The following is a 24785-nucleotide window of genomic DNA, read 5'->3' on the forward strand; positions in this document are numbered from 1 at the left end:
GGACAACACTGGGCCAATTGTGCGCCGCCCTATCGGACTCCCAATCACGGCCAGATGTGATACAGCCTGGATTCAAACCAGGGATTGTAGTGATGCCTATTGCACTGAGATGCAGTGCGTTAGACTGCTGTGCCACTCGGGAGCCCTTGCGACATGGGGCCGTGCATTGTCATGCTGAAACATGAGGTGATGGTGTCAGATAAATGGCACGACAATGGGCCTCAGGATCTCATCACAGTATCTCTGTGCATTCAAATTGGCATAGGTAAAATGCTTTGATTTAGTAGCATCGATAAATGTAATTCTTTGTTGTCGGTAGCCTACGCATGCCCATCCCATAACCCCACCGCCACCATGGGGCATTCTGTTCACAACATTGATATAAGCAAACTGCTCACCCACACGACCCCATACACATGGTCTGCGGTTGTGAGGCTGGTTGGACGTACTGCCAAATTCTCTAAAAATGACTTTGGAGGTGGCTTATGGTAGAGAAATTAACATGACATTTTCTGGCAATAGCTCTGGTTGACATTCCTGCAGTTAGCGTGCCAATTGCACGCTCCCTCAAAACATGAGACATCTGTGGCATTGTGTTGTGTGACAAAACTGCACATTTTAGAGTGACGTTTTATTGTCCCCAGCACAAAGTTCACCTGTGTAATGATCATGCTGTTTAATCAGCTTCTTGATATGCCACACCTGTCAGGTGGATGGATTATCTAGGTAAAGGAGAAATGCTCACTAACAGGGATGTAAACAAATTTGTGAACAAAATTTGAAAGAAATAAGCTTTTTGTGCATGTTGAACATTTCTGGGATCTTTTATTTCAGCTCATGAAACATGGGACCAACACTTTACAAGTTGCATTTATATATTTTTGTTCAGTGTAGCTATGTCTCCATCACTCCCTCCTTCTTAATTGATATTTCTTCATTAGTCCATTTAATATAGAAGCTGTACCGGACTAGTGTAACAGTGAGTGGCTCTATGAGAGAATGCAGAGTTTGCTTTATAGGGCGGCAGGTAGCCTACCGGTTAGAGCGTTGGTCAGTAACCGAAAGCCTGCTGGTTCGATTACCTGAGCCGATAAGGTGAAAAATCGGTCTGTGCCCTTGAGCAAGGCACTTAACCCTAATTTGCTCCAGGGGTGCCGTTCTACTATGGCTGACCCTGTAAAACAACACATTTCACTGCACCTATCTGGTGTATGTGACGATGCAACATTGTATTGTATTATTATTCTTTTTTTAACAGTGTGCTTATTTTGGGCTTGCACCCGAAATGGTACTCTCTTCCATGTGTAGTGTACTACTTTTGACCAGGGGGAGGGGTGTCATTTGTGATGCAGACTTGGTGAAACTGGAACCAATCGATGAGTTCTAGCTAAGGTGTATGTACTACTGTAGTAGCTGCAGTAGGTGTTGGGGGGCAGAGGCCCAGAGGCACAAACACAGGCTGACACTGTATGTAGTCCACTTCATTAGCATGTTGAGATGTAAATGACATGTTAGCGCACTAGTCTTATAGGTAACTTTCAAAATAATGGAAACACTTGAGTAAATGAGGGATGTAAAGTATATTTAAAAACAGGTGCTTCCACACAGGTATGGTTCCTGAGTTAAGGGGGGTGTGCCAGCAAGTCACATTATGGATGCGCCCCAAATGGCACCCTATTCCCTATATAGTGCACTACTTTTTGACCAGAGCCCTGTGTTTACTATGACAGCGATAATGTTGACAGTGGAATTTTGCTGTGCCTGTGTGTGATTTAGTTTTTGTTGTCGGTTGTCAATATGTATCTGACTCCTGGCGGAGGGTTGGAAGTCATTTGGCTGGTGAATGCACCCAAAACATCACCGTTGTTCAATGGAATTGACGAGGCTGTTTGTTTCTGAACCTGACACGGAGCCCTTGTGAGCCCGGTGGACATAGCGCAGACAGACCGATAAGAACTTTGTTAGTCGAAGGCAGAGTTGGGTAGGTTACTTTCTAAATGTAATCCGTAACTAGTTACCTGTCCAAATTTGTAATCAGTAACGTAACTTCGATAGGGCCGCCCCCTGCTGCTAATAGTTTTGGAGGAAGGTGGTAGCAGAGTGTCTGTGTTGACCTGCGGCTCTTTCTATGGTCCTTAGGGAACAGTATCTAACCATGACTGGGCAGTAGAACTCTCTAACAAACATCATGCAGGCTGTGCCCGCTAGATATGCTTTTTCTTTCGTCAATCAATACTCTGTAGGAGGACTTGTCTGCAGTTAGAAAGGCTGTGAGGCTCAGAGCTCTGCATAATTGGTGTGTCACTGTGAACATGTAAAGGTTCTTGCAACCACTATGCTCAGAACTGGTGTGTTGACCAGCTGACTAAAACCTACCATTAGTTGTAGATTCACTAAATCTGATATGTTTGTGTCATCTGCATTTCTCTTTGTTAGACTTTCTCGCTCTCTCTCTTTGACTCTCGGGTCTTCCTCTGCTGCATCTCCCTTCCCATCTCTGTCCCTCTCCTGGTAACTGTGTGCATATGCTCCTCTGGTGGGGAGGGTGGTTTGGTTGGTTGGTAGAGTGTGTGGATGGGAGCTGGAAAAAACGCATCCACACTGCAGAGCCCCAAGGGACAAGCCCTGGGCAACCCCACCGGATGGATCCATGCAGCAGACCCACAATCGCCACGGAAACCTTCCTGGAGTCCTGGCACAACGCTCTGTTTCTCTGTCCCCCACTCCAAAGGGAGAGCAAGACACTCCCAGGCATTTTACACATGTGGACTTGGAAACCTGAAACACCCCTGTGATGCCCGCATCCCCCGCTCCCCTTCCAACATCGCACATCAAATTAAAATGACAAAATGAAAAGGGATCTGGCCAGGGGTGCGTAGGATGCCTGTACCCACAGAATGGGATATTTCTATTAAAACTGTTGGGAGGGAAGGAAAGGGACACAGTTGTGAAGCAGGCAGGACAATGCCTCTCCCCCTCAGGAGGCTGAAAAGATTTGGCATGGGCCCTCAGATCCTTAAATAGTTATACAGCTGCACCATTGAGAGCATCTTGACACCTGCTTGGCATCCGACTGCAAGGCGCTACAGAGGGTGGTGTGAACAGCCCAGTACATCACTTGGGCAGAGCTCCCTGCCATCCAGGACCTATATACCAGGCGGTGCTGCTGCTACGGTTAATCTATCCTGTTGACTAGTCACTTTATTCCAAGTTAACTTTATGTACATACATTTGAAATCAGAAGTTTACATATACTTAGGTTGGAGTCATTAAAACTCATTTTTCAACCACTCCACAAATTTCTTGTTAAGAAACTATAGTTTTTGCAAGTCGGTTAGGACATCTACTTTGTGCATGACACAAGTCATTTTTCCAGCAATTGTTTACAGACAGATTATTTAACTTATAATACACTGTATCACAATTCCAGTGGGCCAGAAGTTTACTATATTGTTACTAAGTTGACTGTGCATTTAAACAGCTTGGAAAATTCCAGAAAATGATGTCATGGCTTTAGAAGCTTCTGATAGGCTAATTTACATAATTTGAGTCAATTGAAGGTGTACCTGTAGATGTATTTCAAGGCCTACCTTCAAACTCAGTGCCTCTTTGCTTGACATCATGGGACAATCAAAAGACATCAGCCAAGACCTCAGAAATAAATTGTGGACCTTTACAAGTCTGGTACATCCTTGGGAGCAATTTCCAAATGCCTGAAGGTACCACGTTCAACTGTACAAACAATAGTACACAAGTATAAACACCATGGGACCACGCAGCCATCATACCGTTCAGGAAGGAGATGCATTCTGTCTCCTAGAGATGAACGTACTTTGGTGCAAAAAGTGCAAATCAATCCCAGAACAACAGCGAAGGACCTTGTGAAGATGCTGGAGGAAATGGGTACAAAAGTATCTATATCCATAGTAAAACGAGTCCTATATCAGCATAACCTGAAAGGCCGCTCAGCAAGGAGGAAGCCACTGCTCCAAAACCGCCATAAAAAAAAGCCAGACTACGGTTCGCAACTGCACATGGAGACAAAGATCGTACTTTTTGGAGAAATGTCCTCTGGTCTGATGAAACAAAAATTGAACTGTTTGGCCATAATGACCATCGTTATGTTTGGAGGAAAAAGAGGGACGCTTGCAAGATGAAGAACACCATCCCAACCGTGAAGCACAGGGGTGGCAGCATCATGTTGTGGGGGTGCTTTGCTGCAGGAGGGACTGGTGCACTTCACAATATAGATGGCATCATGAGGATGAAAAATTATGTGGATATATTGAAGCAACATCTCAAGACATCAGTCAGGAAGTTAAAGCTTGGTCGCAAATGGGTCTTCCAAATGGACAATGACCCCAAGCATACTTCCAAAGTTGTGGCAAAATGGCTTAAGGACAACAAAGTCAAGGTATTGGAGTGGCCATCACAAAGCCCTGACCTCAATCATATAGAAAATGTGTGGGCAGAACTGAAAAAGCGTGTGCGAGCAAGAAGGCCTACAAACCTGACTCAGTTACACCAGCTCTGTCAGGAGGAATGGGCCAAAATTCACCCAACTTATTGTGGGAAGCTTGTGGAAGGCTACCCGAAGCGTTTGACCAAAGTTAAACAATTTAAAGGCAATGCTACCAAATACTAATTGAGTGTATGTGAACTTCTGACCCACTGGGAATGTGATGAAAGAAATAAAAGCTGAAATAAATCATTCTCTCTACTTTTATTCTGACATTTCACATTCTTAAAATGAAGTGGTAATCCTAACTGACCTAAGACAGGGAATTTTGTACTTGGATTAAATGTCAGGAATTGTGAAAAACTGAGTTTAAATGTATTTGGCTAAGGTGTATGTAAACTTCCGACTTCAACTGTATCTACCTCAATTACCTCGTACCCCTGCACATCGACTCGGTACTGGTGCCCCATGTATATAGCCAGGTTATCGTTACTCATTGTGTATTTATTACATGTTATTACTTTTATATTATTTTTCCATTTTCTTTCTCTCTGCGTTGTTGGGAAGGGCCCGTAAGTAAGCATTTCACTGTTACTCTACACCTGTTCTTTTACGACGCGTGTGACGAATAACACTTGATTTTGAAGGAGACGGGGGATGGGGGGAGGAAAGCAAGAGGGAGAGAAAGAGAGAGAACCCAGGCACTTTGGCTGTGAGTGGGTTCTCTGGGGGCTTGTTTTCTGCCTGTATTTACTGCTCAAGCTGAAGCAGCCTGCCTCCCTTTCTGCCTGCTGGCCCGAGGAGTCATCTGAAAATGTGCTAGGGCCTGTCTCTCTCTCTCTCTCTCTCTCTCTCTCTCTCTCTCTCTCTCTCTCTCTCTCTCTCTCTCTCTCTCTCTGTGTCTCTCACTCACTCACATTTTACGGCAGGCAGCAATATAGTGTGCTGCCAACCCACAGCTCCCTGCGTCTTCCTGACAGGATGGGTAGCCTCTTCTCATCAGAGAAGTCTTGGAAACCTTGAATGACGGTTTCAAATTTGGGGAAATGAAACTCTCTGCTTTATATGGATCTCAGCAAATCCGTTCCTATTCCTTGTTGCAGAAGCCCGTATCATTTGACAGTGGAAGAGCAGATTGTCAGGGATGGTAAGTGCCTGCTTGGACTTGTCGGTAAAAAGCAGCATTGCTTCAATAGGATGTCTGAAACTATCCAGCGGCTAGTGGTCTGACCCACACAAAGAATGTGCCCCAAATAGCACCCTGTTACATTTATAGTCCTATGGGCCCTGGTCAAAAGCAGTGCACTATATAGGGAATAGGGTGCCATTTGGGATGCCGCCAATGGGCCCAGGGCCCACTCCATTGCCGCCTTGTCCCTTACTCCGTAGCTTAACGACACTCTCTCGATTACCCCACTGCTGTTTAAATCACCAGCCCACTTTATCTTGGGCTTCTGAAACGGCTCTGGTTGTAGTGTGCCAGTGGGTTCCTTAATGTAGCAAGACTGGAGCTAGAGAGCATTGTGTAAAGGGTTGCCAGGCCAGACCTGAGTTTCCATCCCAAATAACACCCTATTCCCTAGAATAGTGCACTACTGCACTAAACAGAGCCCTAGTGCCATAGGGCTCCGGTCAAAAGTAGTGCACTTTATAGGGAATAGGATGCCATTTGGGACTTCTTCCAGTCCTAATGGATTCTTTGTTTCAGACCCGGTGGTATAGCAGGCAGGGCCTCCTCTGTCAGACTCTGAGCCATAACTGATATTGGCCTCTCCTGATTTAGTGCCCAGCCGTCAGAGGCGATTGTTTCAGTGCGGAAAATATATTGCCGAGTTTTTCTGCGGTATGATTTGTGCCACATTTAGTGATTACCCAGGCCAAGTGATAAACGATCAGTCTCTCTCGCTCTCTGTAGGTGCGACTAACTCATTTCAATCAGATTCATGAAGCCGATTTGGTATTGATGACAGGATCTATGGTAGAAACGAACATCGGTTTATTGCGTTAGAAAGGTGTGAATGATCCACAGTATCTTATTTAAAGAGCAAGCATCTTTAGCATTTCCTCACCACGAGCAAGTAAACTCTGGCTGTCCAGGTCACAGACAACTAGAGGCTTTCATACAGCCACAATCATGTCTAACCATCCACACTGTGATTGTGTTAGGTTTTCTTCCTCCCGTGCATATCCCAACTATCATACCTGTGAAACATTATCAATGGACTGACCTTCTGCTTTCTGTTGGCTAAAACATTCCCTCATTCCTCATTATTCATTTGCCATTTACATCAATACCTCTAGTCTTCTAACACACTCCTTGTGCATCAACGTCCGTTCTGACGGCTTCATCAACTCTTACACTCGGGCCACATCTCAAATGGCATCCTATATAGAGGCGCAGCCTCAGACATTTACATTTTACATTTAAGTCATTTAGCAGACGCTCTTATCCAGAGCGACTTACAAATTGGTGGATTCACCTTATGATATCCAGTGGAACAACCACTTTACAATAGTGCATCTAAATCTTTTAAGGGGGGGGGTTAGAAGGATTACTTTATCCTATCCCAGGTATTCCTTGAAGAGGTGGGGTTTCAGGTGTCTCCGGAAGGTGGTGATTGACTCCGCTGTCCTGGCGTCGTGAGGGAGCTTGTTGTTCCACCATTGGGGTGCCAGAGCAGCGAACAGTTTTGACTGGGCTGAGCGGGAACTGTGCTTCCTCAGAGGTAGGGAGGCGAGCAGGCCAGAGGTGGATGAACGCAGTGCCCTTGTTTGGGTGTAGGGCCTGATCAGAGCCTGAAGGTACGGAGGTGCCGTTCCCCTCACAGCTCCGTAGGCAAGCACCATGGTCTTGTAGCGGATGCGAGCTTCAACAGGAAGCCAGTGGAGAGAGCGGAGGAGCGGGGTGACGTGAGAGACAATATAACTTTTCGCTCTCCTTTTTTGTTCATCTTCATTTTGTATTCTCCTTTTGCCAACCTCGGAGGAGAGTGTGTGTGTGTACTGGAACGTGAGGCTGGCGTGTGTGCGTCTGTTGGTCAGAGTAGAGGGAGGAGGGGTGCTGTGGCGTGGGGTCATCAGGGTGGGATTAGCGCTGCCACGTTTGGAAGGAGCAGCTGACCGCGTCCGAGTCACAGTGTTGGAGGATCGCATATCTGAACACGGCAGCTACAGCCCTTCCTGATACCCTGCCTTCAGACCAGAGCGTCAGCCACCTCTGCCTCTTGTGTTCATTAGCACTGGTCCGATGAGCATTCCTCACCTTTCAGCCCCATGACCTCACCGCTTAACTAACCTGTCTGTCTGCCTGGCTGGCATCGTCAACATAGATATCGTATGTCTTACCCCACATCCACAACCTCATCCTGTCCCCCTGCTTATTTCATTTACCTTGGCTAAATTTGTGCCGGCCATATTTATTTAAAGTGAAACCGATTGGAAGGTTTCCGGGACTCTTCTGAGAGAACCCTCCTAATGGACTCATCTATATGGAAATGAGAGGTGAGGCGATGAGGTCTGTCCTGTTGCTGGGAAGGGACATTTTTAGAGGATGAGAAGCAATTTGTGTTTCTGGAGGTAAAGGAGGTAAATAAAGTCTGGTGTGAAGTTACCAGGTGGGGTGCACAAAACGTTTGGATTGAGTTACTTAACGCATGGGAATGTTTAGGGTCATTGACTCTGTGGAATGTTTTCAGTGACTGGTCTCAGTGATTTTATTAACATACATAGGTCATCTTTTATGCAAAAATGTTTGATTGTTGTGTGCTCAAGACACTTTATTATTATCATAGTTGTAGGAAATACCTCAATCTGTTGCAGTCTACTCGTACACCCCCTCCATCCTTAAGCATTCACACCCGGTCTGCATTCACCCCCCAGATGCCATACTAGTAACTCAATCAGGGGAGTTGGGGGGGGGGAGAGAGGGAGAGAGGTTGGACTCGGTCGGCACCAGTTGTGGTCAAGTCATTCAGTCAGTCCGTCCGTCAGTCACTGGAGCCCAGGAAGGAAGCCTCTGGTATTCCAGAGCAGTGGATGGCATCAGGCCCCAGGAATCCACAGTTCCAGGCTGTGTCCCAAATGGCACCCTATTCCATATATAGTGAACTACTTTTGACCAGAGGCTCTGGTCAAAATTAGGGAGGCTCTGGTCAAAAGTAGGGAGGCTCCGGTCAAAAGTAGGGCACTATATAGGGAATAGGATACCATTTGGGATGTAGCCCCAGAATGCATCCAGCTCCACCCTGCCTGGCCTGGCCCGTGCCACAACAGCGTCTCCACTCCAGAGGGCGAGTCCATGTGTGTTTATTTCATCAGTCCAGTCAAGCTGCTCAATCTTTTCCAGCTCTGTGAATCCCTAGGGGTCCCATTCTGTCACTCTTCTCTGTCCCCAGTCGACAGACAGACGGGTAGAAAAGTTAACTAGAAATCCTTTTATTATTACTTCTGTCGTTGAGCAGACGGACGGGTAGCTTGATGATCAGGACAACGGAATATAGTTCTACTGTTGTTTAACCCTGTTACTATGGGTGTCACGTTAGACTTTTATGTCATTATAACTCTGGCTCCAATACTTATGTTTTCTACAGTGACAGAAATGAGATACAGCTCAATGTATAGCATTCCCTTGGCCTGCAGGGAAGAAAAGGTTAGGCCAGACTGTTACTCTCTCAGCACTAAAATGGCTGCCGAAGAATGTTGGCACCTCTGTAGACTATGCTGTGGTGAGCAGAGAAGGAGATGCACATTCTCTCCAGTTCCCATGTTTCTAACAAATATGCTTCTCAGGTCTCTGATCACTCTGTGGCCTTCTCTCCCTATTATCCCTCCCACACCTTCCAAGACCCAGAAATAAATGTCTTTAAAAAGACAGGAAAAAATATTCAACATGCTTCTGTACTCTGGCTCTTTTTAGATGTATTTACTTCCCAGTTATGTCTGTTGGATTGGTATCATGGTTAAAGCTTTCCATCCCCCTCCCTGTTTATATATGGATGGCTTTACAGGGCCATGTGTTATTATGGATCAGGCAGTGTGAACAGCGGCTAGAGGTTACGTTTCAGTGTTTCCCTCTTCAGCTACGGCTCTGTGGCTCTGGGGGCTGATCATCAGCCTCTCCAGGTCTGCGTCCCAAATGACTCCCTGTTAAGTGCACTGCGGCCCATAGGGCTCTGGTCAAAAGTAGTGCACTAGAAATGGAATAGGGTGCCATTTGGGATTCACACGATCAGACCTCCATTACCACAAAGCACATCACATCTCACATCTCAAAGTCCCAGCCAGGCACTTCAAAGTGCAGGCTGAGGAAAACGCAACAAGACAATAGACGAAGAGATAAGAAGAAGGGGGGGGTAGTTGATAAACAAGACGCCACCAATCTCGTTGATCAGTGAAGGGTGTTTAGGGATGCCAGGTCCTGGTTTTAAGAGATTAAAACCACCATGGTTTTAGCAGCTTAGAGTGGTATTTCCTCTTCACTTGACAGCTAGGTTTGTATCCCAAATGGCACCCTATTCCCTATATAGTGCACTACTTTTGACCATTGCCCTATGTACCTTGGTCAAAAATAGTGCACTATATAGGAAGTGGGGTGTCATTTGACACTCGGCACTAGGCCATGCCAAGCACTGCAGCAGACCTTCCAAACTCATGAAAATATCAGACATAGGGTGAGTCCCAAATGGCACCCTATTTCCTATCACTCTATGTTCTATTTAGTGCACCACATTTGACCAGGGCTCTAGTCAAAAGTAGTGCACTTTATAGGAAATAGGGTGCCATTTGGAACGTAGTCATAATGTGCCTATATGTTATAGGCAGAGCCAGTCCCAGCTAGCTAGCTGTGGGACCTGGGTCCACGAGGGCTGAAGGCTCAACTGGTGTTGTTCCTGCTACCTTTCTCAACCAAACTGACTGGAAAGTATCAAAATACACTTTTTTGTGGTTTGGAAGTGACCTCAACTGTGTGGAGTAAAATGGTTTCTGTGAGCTCAGACAGGTCTGAAAACACAAGGGAAAGAAAGCTGCCTCGTGAGACAGTGAGTGGACCTTCAACCTCCCGCTTACCTTGTTTCAGAGCGGCTGAACCTGCCCTGCATCTCCAGTCAAGGTGTTAGTGAATCCCCACGCAGGCTGGAAAAGCCCAGTTCATCAGTGGAGGCTGCTGAGGGGAGGACGGCTCATAGTAATGGCTGGAATGGAGTGAATGAAATGGAATCAAAAACATGTGTTTGTTGCAATTCCGTTCACTCCATTATTATGAGCCGTCCTCCCCTCAGCAGCCTCCAGTGCGGATCACAGTAGCATGGTGAGTGTGAGGTTATTGCCTCTGGAAATAGCTAATCTGGCCAGCTGTGGTTGACTAAAGCACAAGGTGCATACCAAATGGCACCCTGTTCCCTATTTAGTGCACTACTTTTGACCAGGGTCCAACAGCTCTTGTCAAAAGTAGTGCACTATATAGAGAATAGGGTGCTATTTGGGACTCGCACTCAGCCATATGCATGTATGCACATAGTACATATAGGTCCATGCGTTAACGAAGCACTGGGCCGAGTGTCTGTCGTTGTGTTGATGCTGTTCGTTCACAGCTGACTGCGCTGGCCTATTTATGTGGCTGAGCGCCACGCCACCGTTCAATGCCTTGGTTCTCTGCCATCAGTCAAACGCCACACTGGTGGGACTGCCTGTCAGTTCTCCCTCTGCTTGCATTGTCTCGAAACATTTCCAGCATGGCACCTAGACACACACATCGTACAGAACGACGTGAGATGGAACCCTGTCACCTGATGTTTCATGGTGTATGAATGTGTAAATGGTGTATAACCCCAAACTAATACTGACCTCAAATCTGAGCCCGATGCAACATTCCCTAGAAGGAAAAGTCTGAAAAACAACAGCATATTTCTGATGGTATATAGAACAATGCCGCTGGATGGCCCTTTAACAAAATAACTGAGACTTTCCACATAAAGACTGTCACATGGAATCCAGTGGCGTCACATTGACTCAGTGATTACTTTGGCTTTATTTCCCACAAGGAGGAAAAAGCTGCTTTGCTCTTCTCTTCTCTCTATGTATAGATGGGGACATTCTGGACATGGACAGACAGATGTTATATAAAGTAGTAGAGGACTAGAGAGTCTAAATAACTAATGCCACACTGTTTTACTGACAGGATTACCAACCAAGGCTTTTCTCTGGTAGCGTCCCAAATCGCACCCTATTCCCTACGTAGTGCACTACTTTTGACCAGGGACCATAGGCGTCTGGTCAAAAGTAGTGCACTACAATAGGGTGCCGTTTGGGATGGATCTCTGATTCTCTGTGTGTGGAGCTAGCGCGGTCGGCTAGAAAAATATTACGGAGCAGCATAAGCAGAGGGAATTAGCCACTGGTTGGCTGATTTAGTAAATCCTGGCGAGAAGGTTTTACGCAATGCTAGACATCTTCATTAGCTAGACAGCCACTTCTTCAGCCATGAAATGAAATCAATGAGCTGGAAAATAAACCAATTGTTATTTGTTGGCAGGTATACTAGTTTCGGACTGTTCAATCAAATTTCCACCATACAATTGTTTCTATTTATTTATCCTCTTTTTATTATTTGGTGGCATTGGTAGGAAGGTATCATGCATCATGAAGTCCTAGTTGTTTAGCAGATATAGTGCTGTCTCACTAGATAAGCCAGGTGCTCTTTCATCCTGTGCCATATACTCAAACAGCTGAAAAGTAGGCATAGTCCAACTCCAGTCTAACCCACCTCTGGAGAGGAACTCCAGAGAGTTGAAGGATTCAGTTCGCTGTGTTGCTATGTATCACTGTAGCCTATTATGTCTGGTTTTGAGCTTGGAGTCTGTTTGATAAGGCACTCCCATGGTTAAACCCAATGGTCTTTAGGGTATTACCACACATTTTAGTTATCACTAAAGTAGCTTTCGTTCATAGCCTCAGTCTGAAAAGCACTATTCTCACGATATAGCTCACCACCACGATATAACTCACCACCACGATATAGCTCACCACCACGATATAACTCACCACCACGATATAGCTCACCACCACGATATAACTCACCACCACGATATAGCCCACCACCACGTTATAACTCACCACCACGATATAGCTCACCACCACGATATAGCCCACCACCACGAAATAGCTCACCACCACGATATAGCTCACCACCACGATATAACTCACCACCACGATATAACTCACCACCACGATATAACTCACCACCACGATATAACTCACCACCACGATATAACTCACCACCACGATATAGCCCACCACCACGATATAACTCACCGCCACGATATAACTCACCGCCACGATATAGCCCACCACCACGATATAGCCCACCACCATGATATAACTCACCGCCACGATATAACTCACCGCCACGATATAACTCACCGCCACGATATAACTCACCGCCACGATATAACTCACCGCCACGATATAGCCCACCACCACGATATAGCCCACCACCACGATATAACTCACCGCCACGATATAACTCACCGCCACGATATAACTCACCGCCACGATATAACTCACCGCCACGATATAGCCCACCACCACGATATAGCCCACCACCACGATATAACTCACCGCCACGATATAACTCACCGCCACGATATAACTCACCGCCACGATATAACTCACCGCCACGATATAACTCACCGCCACGATATAGCCCACCACCACGATATAGCCCACCACCACGATATAACTCACCGCCACGATATAACTCACCGCCACGATATAACTCACCGCCACGATATAACTCACCGCCACGATATAGCCCACCACCACGATATAGCCCACCGCCACGATATAACTCACCGCCACGATATAACTCACCGCCACGATATAACTCACCGCCACGATATAACTCACCGCCACGATATAACTCACCGCCACGATATAGCCCACCACCATGATATAACTCACCACCACGATATAGCCCACCACCATGATATAACTCACCACCACGATATAGCCCACCACCATGATATAACTCACCACCACGATATAGCCCACCACCACGATATAACTCACCACCACGATATAGCCCACCACCATGATATAACTCACCACCACGATATAGCCCACCACCATGATATAACTCACCGCCACGATATAACTCACCACCATGATATAGCTCACCACCACGATATAACTCACCACCACGATATAGCCCACCACCATGATATAACTCACCGCCATGATATTACTCACCACCATGATATAACTCACCGCCACGATATAGCCCACCACCATGATATAACTCACCACCACGATATAGCCCACCACCATGATATAACTCACCACCACGATATAGCCCACCACCATGATATAACTCACCACCACGATATAGCCCACCACCATGATATAACTCACCACCACGATATAGCCCACCACCATGATATAACTCACCACCACGATATAGCCCACCACCATGATATAACTCACCACCACGATATAGCCCACCACCATGATATAACTCACCACCACGATATAGCCCACCACCACGATATAACTCACCACCACGATATAGCTCACCACCATGATATAACTCACCACCACGATATAGCCCACCACCATGATATAACTCACCACCACGATATAGCCCACCACCATGATATAACTCACCACCACGATATAGCCCACCACCATGATATAACTCACCACCACGATATAGCCCACCACCATGATATAACTCACCGCCACGATATAGCTCACCACCATGATATAGCTCACCACCACGATGTAACTCACCACCACGATATAGCCCAACCATGATATAGCCCACCACCACGATATAGCCCACCACCATGATATAACAAACCACCACGATATAGCCCACCACCACGATATAACTCACCACCACGATATAGCTCACCACCATGATATAACTCACCACCACGATATAGCCCACCACCATGATATAACTCACCACCACGATATAGCCCACCACCATGATATAACTCACCACCACGATATAGCCCACCACCATGATATAACTCACCACCACGATATAGCCCACCACCATGATATAACTCACCACCACGATATAGCCCACCACCATGATATAACTCACCACCACGATATAGCCCACCACCATGATATAACTCACCACCATGATATAGCCCACCACCACGATATAACTCACCACCACGATATAGCTCACCACCATGATATAGCCCACCACCACTGGACTGTGATTGGTGGTAGTTTTGTATTTTGATTTAGATTCACTAAAGTAGCTTTTGTTTGGAGAGCCTCAGAAAAGCCCTCTGTTCTTACGATAGCCCATCACTCCTCTCAAAAAACAGAATGTTGGTTGGTGGTAGTTGGTATTTTGATTTTCCCTAACCGATCACAGTCCAGTGCCACAAAATGCCAGGGAGAAGTCATGTTACGCGGTTGGCAGTCATTTACTGTAGGCCTATAACCTCGTCCATCAGCCAGCTCTCTCTCCATGTGGCAGCACTTGAACGTGGGGACAGGGTTACTGACTGTATAACACTGTCCACTCATCTGTACTTCCTGTGTGTAGGCTAACCTCCCAGTACTGACAATGACTGCATCCCAAATAACACACTTTTACCTATATAGTGCACCCTATGGGCCCTGGTCGAATGTAGCGCACTTCATAGGGATTAGGGGTGTCATTTGAGACATTGACAATGGCTGTGCTCTTCACAGTTGTGTGCCGCAGTTGGCAGCGTCCTGTCTGTCCTGTCTGTCCTGTCTTCTCTCCTGATAGCACTAACTCCAGATCACTACGCTCCGGCTCAATGAAGGTTTACGGCCTGTGACAGGACAGGAGACCTGGGTTCGTCCCCAAATGGCAACCTATTCCTTTTGTAGTACACTGCTTTTAACCTTGGGCCATGTCCAAATACCCATACTTGTGTTCTAAATAGTAGTCTTTTTGGGTGTGCGAAAATAGGAAGTTTGATAGTTTAGGAAGTTTGGAAAATAGTGCTTTAAATGCCAGGATGTCATAGTAATTTAGTCTTCATCAAGTAGAATTTGCTGCATGCTATTGAGAAAGAGAATCGACATTTCACCCAAGTGTATTTGACAACAGCTGATAATCAGATAGTTCTGCAAAAATGAACAATGAAGGGAACAAGGCCCGTTAGTTTACTCTTTCTCATTATGGAGGGAACAAGGCCCGTTAGATTACTCTTTCTCAGTATGGAGGGAACAAGGCCCGTTAGATTACTCTTTCTCAGTATGGAGGGAACAAGGCCCGTTAGTTTACTCTTTCTCAGTATGGAGGGAACAAGGCCCGTTAGATTACTCTTTCTCAGTATGGAGGGAACAAGGCCCGTTAGATTACTCTTTCTCAGTATGGAGGGAACAGGGCCCGTTAGATTACTCTTTCTCAGTATGGAGGGAACAAGGCCCGTTAGATTACTCTTTCTCAGTATGGAGGGAACAAGGCCTGTTAGATTACTCTTTCTCCGTATGGAGGGAACAAGGCCCGTTAGATTACTCTTTCTCAGTATGGAGGGAACAAGGCCCGTTAGATTACTCTTTCTCAGTATGGAGGGAACAAGGCCCGTTAGATTACTCTTTCTCAGTATGGAGGGAACAAGGCCCGTTAGATTACTCTTTCTCAGTATGGAGGGAACAAGGCCCGTTAGATTACTCTTTCTCAGTATGGAGGGAACAAGGCCCGTTAGATTACTCTTTCTCCGTATGGAGGGAACAGGGCCCGTTAGATTACTCTTTCTCAGTATGGAGGGAACAAGGCCCGTTAGATTACTCTTTCTCAGTATGGAGGGAACAAGGCCCGTTAGATTACTCTTTCTCAGTATGGAGGGAACAAGGCCCGTTAGATTACTCTTTCTCAGTATGGAGGGAACAAGGCCCGTTAGATTACTCTTTCTCAGTATGGAGGGAACAAGGCCCGTTAGATTACTCTTTCTCAGTATGGAGGGAACAAGGCCCGTTAGATTACTCTTTCTCAGTATGGAGGGAACAAGGCCCGTTAGATTACTCTTTCTCAGTATGGAGGGAACAAGGCCCGTTAGATTACTCTTTCTCAGTATGAAGGGAACAAGGCCCGTTAGATTACTCTTTCTCAGTATGGAGGGAACAAGGCCCGTTAGATTACTCTTTCTCAGTATGGAGGGAACAAGGCCCGTTAGATTACTCTTTCTCAGTATGGAGGGAACAAGGCCCGTTAGATTACTCTTTCTCAGTATGGAGGGAACAAGGCCCGTTAGATTACTCTTTCTCAGTATGAAGGGAACAAGGCCCGTTAGATTACTCTTTCTCAGTATGGAGGGAACAAGGCCCGTTAGTTTACTCTTTCTCAGTATGGAGGGAACAAGGCCCGTTAGATTACTCTTTCTCAGTATGGAGGGAACAAGGCCCGTTAGATTACTCTTTCTCCGTATGGAGGGAACAAGGCCCGTTAGATTACTCTTTCTCAGTATGGAGGGAACAAGGCCCGTTAGATTACTCTTTCTCAGTATGGAGGGAACAGGGCCCGTTAGATTACTCTTTCTCAGTATGGAGGGAACAAGGCCCGTTAGATTACTCTTTCTCAGTATGGAGGGAACAAGGCCCGTTAGATTACTCTTTCTCAGTATGGAGGGAACAAGGCCCGTTAGATTACTCTTTCTCAGTATGAAGGGAACAGGGCCCGTTAGATTACTCTTTCTCAGTATGGAGGGAACAAGGCCCGTTAGATTACTCTTTCTCAGTATGGAGGGAACAAGGCCCGTTAGATTACTCTTTCTCAGTATGGAGGGAACAGGGCCCGTTAGATTACTCTTTCTCAGTATGAAGGGAACAAGGCCCGTTAGATTACTCTTTCTCAGTATGGAGGGAACAAGGCCCGTTAGATTACTCTTTCTCAGTATGAAGGGAACAAGGTCCGTTAGATTACTCTTTCTCAGTATGGAGGGAACAAGGCCCGTTAGATTACTCTTTCTCAGTATGGAGGGAACAAGGCCCGTTAGATTACTCTTTCTCAGTATGGAGGGAACAAGGCCTGTTAGATTACTCTTTCTCAGTATGGAGGGAACAAGGCCCGTTAGATTACTCTTTCTCAGTATGAAGGGAACAAGGCCCGTTAGATTACTCTTTCTCAGTATGGAGGGAACAAGGCCCGTTAGATTACTCTTTCTCAGTATGGAGGGAACAAGGCCCGTTAGATTACTCTTTCTCAGTATGGAGGGAACAAGGCCCGTTAGATTACTCTTTCTCAGTATGGAGGAGTAGTACGTTGATATTTGTTGCTTACTTTTTACGTTTTTACTAAACAGTACATTCTGAATAGTATGTCATACTTTTAGTACACATTGACATTTTAGTAAGTCGGCAGGAAGGTGGCAGGTAGGTGGCAGGTAGGTAGGTGGCAGGTAGGTGGCAGGTAGGTAGGTGGCAGGTAGGGTGACAGGTAGGTGACAGGTAGGTGGGTGCAGGTAGGTGGCAGGTAGGTAGCAGATAGGTGGCAGGTAGGTGCAGGTAGGTGGCAGGTAGGTAGGTGGCAGGTAGGTGCAGGTAGGGGAGGGTAGGTGGCAGGTAGGTAGCAGGTAGGTGACAGGTAGGTAGAAGGTAGGTAGCAGGTAGGTGGCAGGTAGGTGGAAGGTATGTGCAGGTAGGTGACAGGTAGGATAGCAGGTAGGTACAGGTAGGTGGTAGGTAGGTGGCAGGTAGGTGAAGGGTAGGTGGCAGGTAGGTGGCAGGTAGGTGGCAGGTAGGTGGCAGGTAGGTGGCATGTAGGTGGCAGGTAGGTGGCAGGTAGGTGGCAGGTAGGTAGCAGGTAGGTGGCAGGTAGGTGGCAGGTAGGTGCAGGTAGGTTGCAGGTAGGTAGCAGGCAGGTAGGTGCAGGTAGGTGGCAGGTAGGTGACAGGTAGGTGGCAGGTAGGCGGCAGGTAGGCGGCAGGTAGGCAGTATGTAGGTGGCAGGTAGGCAGTATGTAGGTGGCAGGTAGGTGGAAGGTAGGTGGCAGGTAGGTGGTATGTAGGTGGCAGGTAGGTATCAGGTAGGTGTAAGGTAGCCTCGTGATTAGAGCGTTGGGCCAGTAACTGAAAGGTTGCTAGATTGATTCACCGAGCTGACAAGGTGTCGTTCTGCCCCTGTAGGCCGTCATTGTAAATAAGAATTTGTTCTTAACTGACTTGCCTAGTTAAATATAAAAATGTATTACATTTTTTTTTAAAGTTGTAGGCAAGACACATTTCAGACACGGCTCAGGGACTAGGGTGCTATTTGGGACACAGCATAGTGCCCTCAGACGGCAGTAGTGGTGGATGAAAGGCTCTCTGATTTTGACTTGACACACACACACACACACACACACACACACACACACACACACACACACACACACACACACACACACACACAGTATAACAGTCTGCAGAACAATAGGATTCAGGCTGTTTAGTTTGTCACCGTTGAGGCTCAATACATGAAACAGATAAAGGGAGAAGGCTCCAGGTGAAAGACAAAACTCTTTGTGTGTCTGTGGGTTCAACTGTCAGAGGGGGCTGTTTCACCCTTATGGTAAATATTTCTCTGTGTGTGAGTGGCACCCCGCCCAACCTTACTGAAGCTGTAAAGTGTGTTTGTGTTAGATGTGAGTACAAAGCCACAGCAGGACCTCAACAGCCTTATTGGAATGTTCCCTCCTGGTCCATGTTGGACCAGCGCTATGGTCATTCTGGATAGTTCCACTGTAACTCCTTGGCAGTTGGTGACGTGATCTGTGTGCGTGTGTGTGAGTCGTCAGCTGGTAGGTGGCCCTGGCAAAGCCTTGGCACAGAGGTCATATTGGCAACACTGCCGATCTGTTACTAGAGCTCTCGTGTGTGTGTGTGTGTGTGTGTGTGTGTGTGTGTGTGTGTGTGTGTGTGTGTGTGTGTGTGTGTGTGTGTGTGTGTGTGTGTGCACTCTTTCTCATAACACACACAGTGGTGTCAGTCAGAATGTCTTGCCCCCCTAACCGAGGTGTTTACAGTGCAGCTGTGTCTTGAGTTTCTCCTCTCCTGACCTCTACTGCAGTTTAACACAGTCAGACAGTCACACAGATGATTGAGTAGCGAAGTAGTGTTCACTCACTTACGTACCTTACCCGACCTCCTGCCTCACTAAACTATAGCTGCGTCCCAAATGGCACCCTATTCCCTACATAGTGCACTACTTTTGACTAGGGCTCTGGTCCAAAGTAGTGCACTATGTAGGGACCTTCAAACTCAACTCTGGACCGTGAAGCCAGTTCTACTGCATGTTTTAATTGTTACCCTCTAATCAGGGACTGATTTAGACCTGGGACACCAGATGGGTGCAATTAATTATCAGGTAGAACAGAAAACCTGCAGACTATGGACCTCGTAGGGTAAGAGTTGAGTACCCCTGATGTAGGGTATAGGGTGCCATTTGGGACACAGCCTATGGCCAGCCCTGACTGACCTGCCTGTCTATCTCAACATTACTAAACTCTCTACTCCATCAACTATAAAGGAAATTCAATGACCATTCTGCTTTTCAGCTTCAGACACACATGATCTAATTCACTGGGGTAGTATTCATTAGGGGGAGAAAATGGACTGAAACAGGTAGGGACTACCTGGACTTGTCCAATAAGAAAAGCTTAGTTTTGTTTTCTGTTGCAAAACGTTTTGCAATGGTGTGCCCTAATGAATATGGCCCAGGTTATAATGAGGTCTGGTGTGTCTATTAACAGGCAGCTGTCATGTTGATGGAAAACCTTTAAGGGGACTCCAGCTGTTTTCTTAGAACTCAGCACTGCAGCATTGACTGACTGACTAACTGAACAGAACCACTAATGACAAGCGATGAAACCGCTGAGTTTGCTGTGAGTTTGCTGTGGCTGAGTTCTGGTTGAGCCATCAGCCCCAGACTGAGACTGCCACCGCCACCAACAGGGTGCCTCTATATGAGTGGTCACAAAATTTTCATCTCAATGTAAACAGGAACAGATTCCCTCCAGAAAATAAGCTTTTAATCTTTACTATGATGCCACAATAACATTGTGGATTAACAATAGCATTGTGGATTAACCATAACATTGTGGATTAACCATAACTGATTGTGTTGTTCTTCTACATTTTCAACTAGATATTCATTACTTGAAAATGATCTAGAAAGAAATAGTCTAGTCAACTTTGTCCGGCTAGATTAAAAACATGTGAAATGGATGAATCTTTAGAGTAGAAACCTGTCCTCGTGTATCTTTTCTTACTTTATATTCTCCAGTTAGGTGACAGATGGCATCTTTATATCTGGGGGGGAATTTACCTATTTCACGTAATTTCTTGGCATATAGTCTGCTGACATCATACTGTTTTCCCCATGGGAGTTTCCTGGCCTCTGGATTGTAAATGTAGTTAGTGAAGTGTGGTCCGATCTGAAAATGGACTCCTTGTGTTCTCTGGCTCTTGCTGGACTTTAATAATGGAAAGAATTACTCTCGGTATGTTGGTCCCTCCCACCACCACCACCAATACCAAAGCCCTCCCCTCCCACCAATATCAAAGCCCTCCCCTCCCACCAATATCAAAGCCCTCCCCTCCCACCAATATCAAAGCCCTCCCCTCCCACCAATATCAAAGCCCTCCCCTCCCACCAATATCAAAGCCCTCCCCTCCCACCAATACCAAAGCCCTCCCCTCCCACCAATACCAAAGCCCTCCCACCAATATCAAAGCCCTCCCCTCCCACCAATACCAAAGCCCTCCCCTCCCACCAATACCAAAGCCCTCTCCTCCCACCAATACCAAAGCCCTCCCCTCCCACCACTACCAAAGCCCTCCCCTCCCACCAATACCAAAGCCCTCCCACCAATACCAAAGCCCTCCCCTCCCACCACTACCAAAGCCCTCCCCTCCCACCAATACCAAAGCCCTCCCACCAATATCAAAGCCCTCCCCTCCCACCAATACCAAAGCCCTCTCCTCCCACCAATACCAAAGCCCTCCCCTCCCACCAATACCAAAGCCCTCCCCTCCCACCAATACCAAAGCCCTCCCCTCCCACCAATACCAAAGCCCTCCCCTCCCACCAATACCAAAGCCCTCTCCTCCCACCAATACCAAAGCCCTCCACTACCACCACTACCACCACTACCAAAGCCCTCCCCTCCCACCACTACCACCACTACCAAAGCCCTCCCTCCCACCACTACCACCACTACCAAAGCCCTCCCCTCCCACCACTACCACCACTACCAAAGCCCTCCACTACCACCACTACCACCACTACCAAAGCCCTCCCCTCCCCTCCCACCACTACCACCACTACCAAAGCCCTCCCCTCCCACCACTACCACCACTACCAAAGCCCTCCACTACCACCACTACCACCACTACCAAAGCCCTCCCCTCCCCTCCCACCACTACCAAAGCCCTCCCCTCCCACCACTACCACCACTACCAAAGCCCTCCCCTCCCACCACTACCACCATTACCACCACTACCAAAGCCCTCCACTACCACCACTACCACCACTACCAAAGCCCACCACTACCACCATTACCACCACTACCAAAGCCCTCCCCTCCCACCACTACCACCACTACCAAAGCCCTCCCCTCCCACCACTACCACCACTACCAAAGCCCACCACTACCACCACTACCACCATTACCACCACTACCACCATTACCAAAGCCCATTGCATCTCAACAATGTCCTGAAAAAAAAACCATGAACACTCAAGGAACGTACCAGATGGCTCTATTCCCTTTGGATCCTGGTCATACGTAGTGAACTATAAATGGAATAGGGTGCCATTTGGGATGCAGTCTCAGCCCTGTTTAGAGCCTGGGAAATTTGTCAGGAAATCTGTGTTATTATATCAAATAGCACAGTATGTCAATGTACTAACAAGCTCAACGTCGCTAGGAATTCCTCCATCTTAACGGTTGTTGCAGAAAGCCTTCTAAAGAGGATGCTATGAATCATTATAGTTTGACAGCAGACAGTGAAATCTAGAGCTGCCCTCCTCCTTTCTACCGTTATAGAAGATAGGCTGATGTTCCAGTAGGCAACAACTGTTGTTGTTATTTAGTAAGGTTCCATATAATTTAGCGAGGTTCCCCCCCAGGTACACGTTTTGGTTTTTGCCCTAGCACTACACAGCTGATTGAAATAACCAACTCATCATCAAGCTTTGACTATTTGAATCAGCTGTGTAGTGCTATGGCAACAAAACATAAACGTTCCCCGTTATGTTGTCATCCAGAGTCACATTTATTTATGTTCCAAGCTATAGCACACAATATTTTACATACAGCAGATTTTTAAGGGACAATTTTTGCCATGTAAAAAATATTGTGGCACTGCTGTCGTCCCGGCCCTACTGTTGTTCTTTTTATTGTTGTTGAGCCGAGCCACCAGAAAGCTCCAGCAGTGCCCCTCCATGTCCTCATTTCCCCAGGTCTCCCCAGGAGCAAGCTAGAGGATCTCTGTCCCCGTGGTGCCTAGGTGCCAACAAACGCCAATTTGTTTGTTTTTGCTGATGTCGGCGGTGATGTCGCCGGTATAGCATGTTTGGGCAGGCAGGTTGGAATGTTCCAACTGGAAAGGTTTTGGAGGGGTGCAGACTGACTCTTCACTGATTGGATTGACCGCCCCTCAGGAAAAAGTGGTTTGTATGGGAAAGCAAAAAAGCTAATTGACAACCAATCGCATGGCTCAAAAGAGAATGAGTGTAATGTGACTGGTTACAAAGGCGGCAGAGGATGTCAGGATACGGTTACCTTTGTTCCTGTGAAATGCCTACATGGTTTGTGTAATGCAAATAAGGGGGTTGTTTTCCTGCATTACCTGCCTGAGCTCTAGATGAGTATTTCCATTGTCTCTGTGGTTTTGGCTGTGTGCTTCAGGAGGGAATAGAGAGACACAGCTCTGCTTTACAGGACACTGTGGTGCTCTGTAGACGTAGGTAGTTTGTCCTAATATCAACAGCTTTTACACCACAACACCTGTGTCCCATTTCTTGGGACTGGATATGCTGGGTGAGTACAATGTGTATTGTAGATATTAACAGGTGCCTGTAGAAGCACCGTTTACATCTTTTGATTCTATAACAGTGAGAGCTAACGCCTCCATTAGCATGGTACTTGTAGTCCTCTGCATCTTTTGATGTGTTTATTCACACAATATTGCAGCATAACAGGCATTCTTGAACTGGCTTTTCTCCTGTTGATGGCTTAGCCTGGAATTTGTCCCTGTTTAGTTCATAGCTAGATAGCTGGAATTTGAAGCGCGTGTGTTTTGGGTATATACAGTCTGAATGTGTGCACGGTGGACCATGGTCTTTGATGGGACTCTGGGGCCCTGGCCACCTGTGAGGGGCTAACCAGACTATTTGCATTGACCCCCCCCCTTATTTTATTCTTAGTTATTGCTATTTTTTGCTTTGACTCTCTTGCAAAGGCTCAACGTACACCCACTAGTCTCTAACCACACACTCACACATACTACACTGACACTCCAACACACACACACACACACACATTCCTTCACACTCTTCACATACACTGCTGCCACTCTCTTAGCTATGCATAGTCACTTTACCCCTACATAAAATTAACGAATGAATATTTATTTGTGTCAAATCGCCAGTTGATATATAAACAAACATTACAATAAGTCACTGTGATAATTCAGTGATAATTCTTCTTCCAGTGTTCTCTGCAGTGCTCTTTGCAGTGCGCATCGAATAAAGAGTGAATACTACATAGTAAATAAGGTTTTCCAAACAATAATTATATCCCTAGAGCAGTACATAACATACATACAGTACCAGTCAAAAGTTTTAGAACACCTACTCATTCCAGGGTGTTTCTTTACTTTGACCAATTTCTACATTGTAGAATAATAATGACGTCAACTATGAAATAACACATGAAATCATGCAGTAACCAAAAAAGTGTTTAAACAACTTCCTGACGTCTTGATGTTTCTTTAATATATCCACATAATTTCAGACCAGAGGACATTTCTCCAAAAAGTACGATCTTTGCCCCCATGTGCTGTTGCAAACCGTAGTCTGGCTTTTTTATGGCAGTTTTGGAGCAGTGGCTTCTTCCTTGCTAAGCGGCCTTTAAGGTTGTCGATATAGGACTCGTTTTACTGTGGATATAGATACTTTTGTATCTGTTTACTCCAGCATCTTCACAAGGTCCTTTGCTGCTGTTCTGGGATTGATTTGCACTTTTTGCACCAAAGTATGTTCATCTCTAGGAGACAGAACGCGTCTCCTTCCTAAGCGTAATGACGGCTGCGTGGTCCCATGGTGTTTATACTTGCGTACTATTGTT

At 46.4% G+C, this 24785-nt stretch overlaps 1 protein-coding gene across 18 annotated transcripts in view; it reads left to right on the plus strand.

Moving 5' to 3' along the window:
* The window catches only part of LOC106568825 (disco-interacting protein 2 homolog C), a 254879-nt gene that overhangs the window by 117676 nt on the left and 112418 nt on the right, over positions 1-24785 (plus strand). For 2 of the 18 annotated variants that reach the window (XM_045694048.1, XM_045694050.1), the window contains exon 1: positions 23208-23477. The exons of the other annotated variants lie outside the window; for them this stretch is intronic. In XM_045694048.1, the coding sequence (XP_045550004.1) occupies positions 23471-23477 (7 nt within the window). In that variant the 5' untranslated portion in view covers positions 23208-23470. Of the gene's footprint in view, positions 1-23207; positions 23478-24785 lie in introns of those variants that run through there. 18 annotated transcript variants of the gene reach the window in all.

Source organism: Salmo salar, chromosome ssa14 (genome assembly GCF_905237065.1).
Source record: "Salmo salar chromosome ssa14, Ssal_v3.1, whole genome shotgun sequence".
Lineage (NCBI taxonomy): Eukaryota > Metazoa > Chordata > Actinopteri > Salmoniformes > Salmonidae > Salmo > Salmo salar.